This window comes from Lithobates pipiens, unplaced genomic scaffold (assembly GCF_037356315.1).
Source record: "Lithobates pipiens isolate NorthernLeopardFrog02 unplaced genomic scaffold, aLitPip1_a1.2 Scaffold_3, whole genome shotgun sequence".
Lineage (NCBI taxonomy): Eukaryota > Metazoa > Chordata > Amphibia > Anura > Ranidae > Lithobates > Lithobates pipiens.
The window spans coordinates 191,093,705-191,105,835 of record NW_027507790.1 but is presented as its reverse complement, the minus strand read 5'-3'; the positions used below and the strand labels follow the sequence as shown (position 1 = coordinate 191,105,835).

General features: G+C 41.4%; 1 protein-coding gene across 3 annotated transcripts in view; it reads right to left on the bottom strand.

Annotated features, from left to right (window-relative positions):
* The window catches only part of ERBIN (erbb2 interacting protein), a 347,855-nt gene that overhangs the window by 100,185 nt on the left and 235,539 nt on the right, over positions 1 to 12,131 (bottom strand). For all 3 annotated transcript variants that reach the window (XM_077462647.1, XM_077462650.1, XM_077462648.1), the window contains one exon: positions 389 to 467. In XM_077462647.1, the coding sequence (XP_077318773.1) occupies positions 389 to 467 (79 nt within the window). The remainder of the gene's footprint in view (positions 1 to 388; positions 468 to 12,131) is intronic.

The window sequence follows — 12,131 nt, the reverse complement described above, 5'->3', positions numbered from 1 at the left end:
TATAGGTAATGTGAATAGCTCCTAAACTTGCACTGTTTAGGAGATATTTACTGTATACTGCACCAATTGCATCATTGGCGCATGAGCTCTGAAGAAACGGCCACCAGTGCCATTTCTTCAGGGCAGGTGTCGTGACCGGCGGCTCCCATCTGCCTGCGTCAGAGTGAATTCATTGCGTTTCCTGCCAATCACAGTGCCGGAGCCCGCAAACCCGGAAGAGACACAGAGAAAGAAGTCAGCTGTGTCAGCGGTGTGTGGGCGCCACTGCAGGGCTTCGTCCTAAGGTAAGCATTTCATAATGATGCCTACTAGCTCATTATGCCTTTGTCTTGCAGGTTTTTAGTTTTCTTCGTTGTTTACAAACTCTTCAAGGTCCAATTGAACTTACTTCGAAATTGGATTGACGCTTGCTTCGACGATTGTCAAAACTTTACAGTTCTTAATGTTTTCTGGAAACTCCTGTATCCCTGCAAAAGAAAAAAAAAATAATATTCATTAACCAAAAAAAAAAAAAAAAAAAACACATTTATTCATGCTGGAGAATTTTACAACACAATGGGATTCAAGCAAGGACATATGAAATGTACATGGAAGTTCAATAAAAAAAAAAAAAAAAAAAAAAAGTGCTGCTCACGAGTAGCTGGACAGAATTAACAATCATTTAGGTGATAAAACAATTAGAACACGGGTGCTTCAAATTTTGAGTTCAGCTTTAAATATGTAGTGAGCTTCCAAATATACATTGTTCACAACATCTATTAAAAGGGTCAGTCCAGACAAAAGTGATATTTTAGATATCAGTGAGCCTGTCAGGCTTAGTCAGCCCCTAGCTTTTTGTATGTCTTGAATACTCCAACAGCACAAATCTCCCAGCCATAGTCCTAAATTTGGTGCGTCTGCCTAGGTTTGTCTTGAACTTTTCACTAATGCTATGCTAGTTCTATTCAGATGTCCGCTTTCAACAGTAAAAATAGATTATAGGACAAGCCATAAGCTGGCCACATGGGTAGAATTTTGAACAGAAATTCTTGGGTGAAAAAAAGGGTCTAGGAAAGTTTATTTTCCAATTGTTAGTGGGCCAAACCAATGTCCAGTTCAACTGCAGTGATGAGCAAATTCGATGGAGCAGGATGGGAAATTTTTCTCAATTTTCAAATTTATTTTTTTACAGTGTATGTGGTTTTCATTCAGTAAAGTGCGTTCATTCCAAAATCAAATGCTAATAGTAAATTAAATCTTTCCTACAGCAAACACATGTACTGAGAACATTCGCACAAATTTTCCTAAGACTTAAGAATTTTTGAAATTCTATCAATCTTTGGCGAACTATAGTCTATTGCCATCAGTCTAAGCAGAATCACAGGTTTGCACTACAGAAGAGGACAGCAAAGTACAATTGCGGGAAACTACTGCTAGGACAGGAAGCTCAGCTTACCCATGTACCAAGCAAGTATAATTGCCAAGCCTTCCTAAGTAAAAGCTATAAAGCATTGTTAGCTGTGGATAGAGGTGGGGAATGTTAGAACCTTTATCATGCGTCTATTGTTGATTTCCCATGACTGCTCGTCTGTCAGTGCCCATACAGGAAGTGGCAGATTGCCCCCTGCTGAGGACCTAACACTGCAAAAGAAACCTGCCAGAGGTTTCAATCCTCCCCAGTGCTTATATTGACATCTGGGTCCTCTCCTTGTTCCACTGACCACAGGAATGTAAGGGGAAAGGTATCACAGATAAATCTTGGGACATAAGATGATGGTGGTTGATTAAATTTGTGGGCATTTTTCAAAAACTGAAATATACAGTAGTTTCAGATTTAATTGACCTGACCTAAAAGGATAAAGACCATGCGAGAGCCTATACTTTTCCATGGTTTTACACCTGACTACAATTCCCTTCAAGATCATAAAAAAAAAAAAAAGAAAAATTATTTTTAACTCTAGTGAGTTTTTAGACACAAGGTCACCTTGACATTAATATTTTCAGCAAGCTTAGAGACTGCACATTAAGAACTATTTAACCATTGTTAAAGCCAGCCCTTGGGACTAATGAGCCAGGAAAGAGCGAGAAATCAAAGACAAGAAAGCAGAGTTTAACTCAGTGACAGGCCCCTCAGCAATGCGGATAGGAAGTGGGAGACTCAGGCCCACTATCAGAGGAAGACGAGAACTTCCTCTTCCATTATCATTACTGAAGGTGGAAAATAGGTCACCAGTAAACTAACTGGGACTACCACAATGGGTTCAAGCTATATAAATGACCTGGCATAGAGGAAATTTAAACTTCAACTATATCTGCATTGTGGGGTACTCGGCACTCATTTCTCCTATCTACCAAAACTATTTCTGATATAGAGTATAAAGATGTATAGGTGGTCAGCCCGATATGCAAGCGCTCATTGAACAGGTGTATGTCTTGCGTGGTCCCGGGTTTTGGACCACTTTATTTTAATTGCTCCCCAACCAGCTTACAGTATAGATGAAAGAGAAAGGAATATGAGGCTTGTATATGAGCAGAAAACATCACTGAAGGGCAGCATTGAATAATCTCTGCATTCTGAATAAAGTGACCCTGTCATGCGAACATGTCAAGTCTCTGAAAGGGAAAAGGCATTATAGTCACATCTTCAGTTTTCATGTCTCCTTATTTCTCTCCCTTCCCATATGCCAGCCTCTGACAGGGTCTTTAGCATTCAACACTTTCAGATCACGGCATTGACGGGGTCAAACGATGGTCACTCCTGGAAGATTTGAATGCATAAGACACTGATGGAGGCTCCAACATTGAAATGGAGGGAAAGTAGCAGACACGAGCAAGGAGAAGAGAGTATAACACCTATAGGAGAGTATACATTTAAAAATTTAATATTCCAAACTATCCAATTGATATTTTGTCAGTCTAAGGTTTGCCATTCATTTAACGCCATGCAGGCCATATTATGTCTGTGTCCCCACTGGGAAGATTCACCCTCTCAATTTGTCCTGGTTAACATTGACATTGGGACAGAAAGTAAGTAAAATCCTAACTTTTACAGTTGTCACCAGAACAGGAGGCGATATCTTCCAATGGCAATACCTGTTCTGCGGACAATGTCTTCAGTGCTCAGGCCACCAAAGACGATCAGTTTTGCACTGTAAGTGAAAGCGGCGTGGGTCTGTCCACAAGTGAAATGTCAGAGAGAAGAGGTGATCGCCGACTGCTGGGGCAGGAATAAGTTAACAGATTTTTCCTGACACACTAGGCAAAAACAAACCCAGTTCAAGGGTAGTTGTTCATATTCCCAGAGTTCAGCTTAAAGAGGATTTATTTTTGGCAGGAAGTGAAGGGAAATATCTGCAATGGGTACAAAAAAAAATAAAAACCCCTCATTAGTTCACTATGCTATGGAACAAAATATTCAACTTATAGGCAGAAAACAAATTCTGTCATCATATGTAAGCATAGGTAATCTGCAAGGAAAAAAAAAAAAAAAACAGTACATACCAGGTTCCCTAACACCTGTTATGCACATACGTATGTTCTAGACAAATCACCAAGCACTGAAAGAAGGCAAACAACAGTTTCTAAACAAGCACCTTGAAACAAACCATTTGAATCCTGACAAGCTCTACTGAAATGAAGAGATGAACTATAGTTGACTAAAAGGACCCTGCTGTATGATCAGGCTCATGTTAGTCAATGAGATCTGTGTGACCTGACCAAAAAGCAACAATGGTAGACAAAATGAACACTTTGAACCTCTAAAACAATGATTCTCAACCAGGGTTCCTCCAGAGGTTGCTAGGGGTTCCTTCAGCAATGGGCAATTTCTGCCTCTCAGATAAGTTCCCACTGACACCATTGAACTTTTTAGCTACCTGTAATGTCGGTAAAACACACGACCGGACTTTGACAGCAAAGGTCTGGCGGAACGAGTCCATCGGACAATTCGATCTTGTGTGGGCTCCATCGGACCTTTGCTTGCCAAAAATCCAGCTGACTTTAGAAATAGAACATGTTTTAAATTTTTCCACCGGAACTCCGCCGGACCGAGAAATCAGTTTGTGTGTATTCTAGTCCGACGGACAAAAACTGACGCTAGGGCAGCTATTGGCTATGAATTTCCTTATTCTAGTCCAGTTGTACGTCATCACCTTCGAATCCGTCGGACTTTGGCGTGATTGTGTGTGGCCAAGTCCGTTCATTCGGAAAGTCCGTCGGAACTCTGCCAAAACTCAGTCGGACCTAGTCCCTCGAAAAGTCCGGTCGTGTGTACGCGGCATAAAGAGGTATTTCTTCCCAATGACCACAAGTGTAAGAACCATTCTTCTCACTGACCATCACACTAATGTATCATGAGTTGTAGATTTCTAATTTTTAGCAGGGGTTCCTCTAGACCGGAGAACTATTTCAAGGGTTCCTCTGTGTTGAAAAGGTTGAGAAAGACTGAACTAAAATATAGAAATTATAGAAGTACTCAGATTATCCTTACTGAGATTTTCCCCTTTTTTAATCGAAATGACATAGAGCTCTATACTGTGCAGAAAGCCCCCATTTCGTGAACTTCAGTGTAGAGCAGTCACAAAAATATGAGTACTTGTCTGTTGCTATGCTGGCTCAAAAGTGGAAGTGTTATTGATAGCGACAAATCATATTTCTTGTTTCCTTTACAAATGACCTGTGATTAACTTCTAAGGTTAAACACATTTACTAAAAACGTTTCATAAGTTCCATGCTTTTTTTCCTTAAAGAAACCAAACTGTGAGTTATGGTACATACCCCAGTCATCCACCAATCCAATGTGGCCATTTCTTAAGTGGTCACTGAAATATGCGCTTTGTACTATGGGATGTTAACGGTGGCTGGATCTTCTGCTTTGAGCTTGAGATGAGACTTGTGTGAGGAGTCACCAGAGTTTAGAAACTCCAAAGGTGCAATTTTACTGCCATGCCATGTTCACTTTAAGTTTTTATCCAGCAAAAAATAAAACACGAATCACAAAGCCAATGTGTCAGGTTGGTAAGTGACTGACACCCAAAAGTCAGTCACCCTCAGCAGAGCAATCATCTCACACTGATTGCAATTTCATTCTCAATTTCTAGAAAACCAGCTGCTCCATGAAGTGGTCATCAATTTTCCAGCTCTTGTACTTATTAAACCAATTGGTAGCGTGCAAGATGCAATTTTCCACCTGCAGTACTGTCGGTGCCGGACATTCTTCAATCATAGCTCTTCAGCAATCAAATACTAGAACGCCCATCTTACAAACAGCAGAAGAGATCTCAAGAATAAGTATATTATTTAAAAAAAATACACACTCATCAGACACTTTATTAGGTACACCTTGCTAGTACCGAGTTGGATTCCCTTTTACCATCAGAACTAACTTAATTCTTGGTAGCATAGATTTGGAAACATGCCTCAGAAATTTTGGTCCATATTGACATGATAGCATCACACAGATGCTGCAGATTTGTGGGCTGCACATCCATGAAGCAAATCACCCGTTCCACCACATCCAAAAAGTGCTCTATTGGATTGAGATCTGGTGAATGTGGAGGCCATTGGAGTACAGCGACCTCATTGTCATGCTCAAGAAACCAGCGGTGAGATGATTTGAGCTTTGTGACATGGTGCATTATCCTGCTGGAAGGAGCCATTAGAAGATGTCAAAGGGATGGACATGGTCAGCAACAATACTCAGGTAGACAATGGTGTTTAAACAATGCTCAATTGGTACTAAGGGGCCCAAAGTGTACAAAGAAAATATTCCCAATACTATTACACCACCACCACCACTAGCCTGAGCTGTTGATACAAGGTAGGATGGATCCATGCTTTCATGTTTTTTACTCCAAATTCTGACCCTACCATCTGAATGTCGCAGCTGAAATCGAGACATGTCAGACCAGGCATCGTTTTTGCAATATTCTATTGCCCTAGTTTGCTGAGCATGTCAGAGTTGGAGCCTCAGTTTCCTGCAGTTCTTAGCTGACAGGACTGGCACCCGGTGTGGTCTTCTGCTGTTGTAGCCCATCTGCTTCAAAGTGCTCAAGTTATTGTTGCCTTTCTATCATCTTAAAAATGTCTGCCCATTCTCCTCTAACATCAACAAGACATTTTTATCCACACAACTGTGCTCACTGGATATTTTCTCTTTTTCGGACCATTCTCTGTAAACCTGAGAGATGGTTATGCATAAAAATCCCAGTAGATCAGCAGCTTGTGAAATACTCAGACCAGCCAGTCTACCACCAACAACTATACAAAATATCTTTTGCTTCACATGTGTCAAGTCAAAAAAATACTTTTTTTTTAAGACAGTTATTGTAATACCCTGACATTTATCATGACTTAAGGGTTATGTTTCAGATGATAGTAGAAATCAGCCTTGTAATGGAAGTGGCTGCCTGCTGTACAGGAAAGGGAAGGTATTCAAAAGGGGCTAGTCAACACTGAAGTGTAAGTAAAGCAAAACAGGTAAAGTAACAGCTTCTATTTCACACTTCTACTGCATTTAAAGCGGAGGTCCACCCTAAAGTGGACCTTCCGCTCATCGGAACCCTCCCCCCCTCCGGCGCCACAATTGGCACCTTTCAGGGGGGAGGGGGGTGCAGATACCTGTACAGTACAGGTATCTGCACCCACTTCCGGGATAGCTCTCTGCGGAAAGGGGCGTCGATTACACCCCTTTCCGCAAGTGCCCGCCCCTTTCCGCAAGTGCCCTGCTGCCTGCTGGGAAACACACAGATCCCAGAGGCAGCGGGGACCGACCTTATTGCGTAGCGCGACTCGCGCATGCGCAGTAGGGAACCGGGAAATGAAGCCGAAAGGCTCCATTTCCTGATTCCCATACCCAAGATGGCGGCGGCAGCACCCGAGAGACGATCTAGAGATCGGCTTCGGGTGCCGACATCGCGGGCGCGCTGGACAGGTAAGTGTCACTATTTTAAAAGTCAGCAGCTGCAGTATTTGTAGCTGCTGGCTTTAAAAAAAAAAAAAAAAAAAACGCGGAGTCCTGGCGGACTGCCGCTTTAAGAAATGTCTTTATTCATCACATCAGCACAAATATATGCTCCTACATGGTTTATGCTACATAGGGGTCGATTTACTAAAACTGGAGAATTCAAAATCTGGTGTAGCTGTAAAATGGTAAGCTTTGGCAAAAAACAAAAGAAAAACTGAAACCGATTGATTTCTGTGCAGAGCTTCACCAGATTTTGCGCTTTAAGTTTTAGTAAATTAACCCCATAGAGTCTTCTCAAACAGTTCTTCATCTACCCCGGTAAATAGGTAAATTAGGGAGAGTGATATCCCCTTCACCTGAAGTACTGGATTGAAATAAGCCAAACCCATACTTTGTTGAACACAGTCGCCCATTGCTTGCTCCAGATTTAGTAAATAACCCCCCCCCACTGTCTCTTGAGATATCAGCTGGACAGCTAGTGCATTGTTCTAAATTGGTTGGCATGACCAGTGTATCACTGCAAAGAAGTAGGTAGCTAAACTTACATATGCAAGGATCAAACATAGCTGTTATTGTGTACATATATTATTAGAAATTATTATTAGAAAGATTTTTATTAAATGAACATATATTGATAAGATTATATATATATATTCAAATGATCTCTTGATAAGCACTGGAGACCACATCATCTTTATGGTACGGAAAAACTGCCATGGATATGCATCTAATAGAACTTCTACAAGGTTGCACAATTTCAGCTCTGTATTTTCCCTTCCATTTTGATTGGAATGTCAATATTTATTTCACTTCTCCTATTACAGGCCCTATAAAGTTTAATCTCATCTTCTGTCTTTCACTGAAGCCTGATTCAGACATCTACATGAACTGTGTAAAGGGAAAAGCACAGGAAAATCATCAGAATTGGAAATCTCTATTATCAGAACAGCCAGACAAACAGGCCAATCCAAGGTAGCAGCTTGATTACTATAAATTGTACCTTAAAGTCTATTTCCATGTTTGCAGTCAAATTGATATAACACCTACTGTATATTTGTTAGGCCTCTTTCACATGGACTGTCCGTTCAGGTCCACCTGTCAGTTTCTAAGGCGGACCTGAATGGACGCTCCATAGACCTCTATGGAGCACCGGATGTCAGCGGTGACATGTCCACTAACATCCAACCCGCTCCGAAAAAGTGTGACGGAGGAAAAACCTACTTTTCCATCCATCTGCAGATCGGATGACAATGGACTCTACAGTCCGTCATCATCCGATCCCCCACAGGGGAGGGAGAGCGGCTTTCTGACAGGTCCATCACTGCACAGTGAGATGGACCTGTCATCTGCCTGCTCAGTGGGGATCGACGGAGCGATCCCGTCCGTGTGAAGGAGGAGCCCTTACAGTACGTGTTCTTATTGGCATAGCTTAAAAATATAAAAAATAGCTGCTTCCTTTCTTTTTACGTGCCTACAAATCCTACCTAGCGTCATCCTTCTATGTAATGGTAAAGCGGTGGCTGGGGAGTAAGGCCCCCCTTTCAAACAGATAGACTGTTTGGGTCTGCCTGCTAGTTTTTTAGGCGGACCCGATTGGACCATCCATTGCCCTATAAGGAGCAGCGGGTGTCAACAGGCATATCTGACCGCCCCATAGAGGAAAGCGGGCTGTGTCTGTCTGCTCTGAATCAGCAAAGCAGACACGGACCTGTCGGGGATCAGCGGAAACACACCGCCAGTTTGAAAGAGACCTTATGTTTACTAAAATGCACACTGTCTGTACTGTGCTGACAAATCATATCAGTTGTAAACTAGATTTGAACCCTGTGGGGAAGACTTACTAAAACTGGAGCACTCAGAACCTGGTGCAGTTGTGCATGGTAGCCAATTCACTTCTAACTTTAGCTTGTTCAATTAATATAACCTGGAAGCTGAATGGTTTCTGTGCAGAGCTGCACCAGATTTTGTAACCCCCCCCCCCTAGTTTTAGTAAATCCCCTGTCTTAAAGGGTTAAAGATCTCACGTCTTGGTTGGTATATGGTAGGCACTTTGAAATTGGTCAGAATAGCTTACAATCCTATGTATACAGTAAACCTTCTCCAAAGAAACCACTATGTATCCCCAGGGGGAAGGAGAACAGAAGGATGGATGTCTAGATATATCATATATAAAGCATACATCCTAGTGGTTCGTCTGCCTTTTTAAGAGTCAAATCTAGGATTTCCACATGCGCTTATAGTTGTTCAAGCAGACCTTCAGTCATCTTTTTCAATTTTCCATCTATTAAATATGCTGCCCTTGTTGTTTTAACTTTGGATAGTAAAAGTTTTTCTGCCAGTAAATACCTTATACAGCCCACTTACTGTTTTTTGTCTGGTAATTAGAGTAGGGTCATGATGACATGCACAGCTCTCTCTCGTGAGGGTTTGCCAGGAAGGGAGGAATGAGTCATACGAGGGCCAATGAGAGCTGCAGAGCTATGATGTGCCTCTGTGTAAATCCAGGAAGTGAACAGGCAGCAGTCTCAGCTGCCCACAGTTAAAATGGATGCAGTAAGAGTTAGTGAAGGGAGATTTGTGCAGCATATTTGGCAAGTACAGAATCACAGTATATATAAAATAATATGCAAAGTGGTTGGAGGGAAGCTTCAGAATGGCAAAGAGGTTTTTATTACAAATTATGAGCAGATTGCAGTTCCTCTTTAAGAGCGCCGTTCATTCTAGCTTTAGGAGCTTCAATACGTTTAAATTCTTAAATGCAAGTCGGGTGTGTTTGTCCCATGTGCCCACTGTCGGTGAGATGCAATTATGCATCATGAGAAATATAGCACATGTATTAGTATTGTTTAGGCATCTTTAGACACAATGGAATGTGGAGGACCCAGGAAGCAGATGGTTGGCTTAAGCAGGAGTTGAATTTGCAAAAGGGTGTAAACTAGAGATTCTACGACTTGCCAGAATGTTGGAGGTTCGAGCAGGTCCAGAATACATACATTTTTCACAGTTTGAAGGATGAGATTTCTGGATCTAGACCTGCTGTTATGAAGTTTTGTGTAGACAGTTTATAGGAACACACTTGAAGTGATTGTAAATGAGCACCTTGTAAAACAGAATAATACATAGTAGTGTCCTCCAATGTTCAAGATAACTCCAACAGTTGTCTGAACGGTCAGAATTGAGGGTGTGCAGTAAAGACGTGGCATCATACCGCTAAAGGATTTTCTATCATTTCTCTTTACAGACAGTGCCCTATTTCTCTATTGCGGGGTCCTCAGAAACTTGTAAGGGGGGGGGGGGGTTAAATTAGGGGTATTACATAAAAGATTGTGCAAAGTATTTAATTTAATTAAAAAATACAACATTTTAGAGCTGTCCCCAGAAGAGGTAAGGGGAGATCTTTCAAATGGAGCAAAGGTCTAAGAGGAGAATCCTCATCACTTTGGAAGATTTCCTTTACCTTCCTGTTAAGTAACTGGAACAAAAAGTGAACGACAATTTCCCCACTCATACACACACAGAAAAAATAACCCAGCAGGGGTTTAAACCCTTCCCTTCTCTAGCCTAAATGTAAGAGGAAAAAAAACAACATTTTATATTCCTGATATGTGCCTGCTGTACCATGTACTTGTATGAAAATGTTTCTCTTGGTCTCCTTTTCTCTTTGTATTGCTTCCTTTGTGTGAAATCCCCGGAGTTCCTGCTAGTCCCTCTGCTTTCCTATTAGAAACTGATCACAATAAGCAAGAGGACACACCGTGGTCAGTTCTCTAGTTGTGCTGGGAACTCAGCCTGTTTTCCTCCAATGATCTGAAAATGGCACCCCCACATCCCTGCACAGTCTCTCACTGGGAACATTAGTTTGCTGTTGCTTCTCTGCCCCCTAGCTCTTATGCAGCTGAGAACAGAGGATGATACATATATACATATACATAAACACATTCACACAAGTTATTTGCCTTCCATTTCTATTATCTGAATGGCTTGTTTTTAAAGGTGCTCATTTACAATCACTTCAAGTGTGTTCCTATAAACTGTCTACCCAAAACTCATAACAGCAGGGCTAGTTTCAGAAATCTCATCCTTCAAACTTTGAAAAATTGAGCTGTGAATGACATAGCTATTGCAGTAGGCATTCTGCAGCTGCTCTTCTGTCTTAGCCAACTGTGTTATCCGTTCTGAAGACCCACGAGGCTGCAAGAAGATCGCCATATTAATAGTGGCACCCATCACTGGGCAGTTCTTCTTGTTCATAGACCCCACCCACTGATGTCACCATCAATGTAATCCAGGGATTAAAGGCAGGAGGGAGCAGAATAAGCCTCTGATGTAAAACTCTTAATTAGCTATTGTGAAGATAATATAACAGTTAGTACCTAGGCACTGTTCTATTTGGGAAAGTTCTTTTAGGAAACTGTAAATGGGGAATCGTATGCCAATATTGCATTTTTCTATTAAATGCTTTACCATATTAAATTGCACTTATTAATTACTGGTAAAAAGCCAGAAACTTTAGATTTTAAGCATAGGCTAGCTATAGCAAATTCTGGGACTGACAGGATAAGTTCACTTTAAAAAATAAATAATTGCATTATTTTGCAAAAAAAAAAAAAAAAAAAAAGATTTTATTTATTTGGAGCCTGTAAAGCATTGCACCAGCGATCGCAAGATCGCTGGAGCCATGCAGGTTTCCCGCAGACCTGTCAGTGTGTGTGTGTGTCTGTACATCCCGTACGGGCAAGAAGATAAACTGACGAGAAGAAGAATTAATGAACTACCATGGAGCTCCACAGAGCAGTGGTAGTTCATTGCGAACTACAAGCAGACAATCTGCAAAGGTTTCAGGACTTGTAGTTCATTCATACAAGGAACACTGTGTATGAATGATGCAGGCGTGTGGGCGCAGCCCCGCTGATTTTAAAATATGACTATATAGTATGGGGGAACTTCTCCTTGTACTGCTGTCACAGGGAATGCAAGGATCAGGCAGTGGCTGCAGCACTGAGAACATGTTACGTGTTCCACCCTAAAAACGGATGTAACATCCTTTAAGCAAATGTTTATGGCTATGGTAGATTTCAATGCCAGTTGCTCCAATTGTTGTACATTTGGAAAGCAGATCATAACACCAAGTACAAGTTTGCCTCAAAAAATATACAGTATTTCTTAAATGATGGTGAATCACATGCAA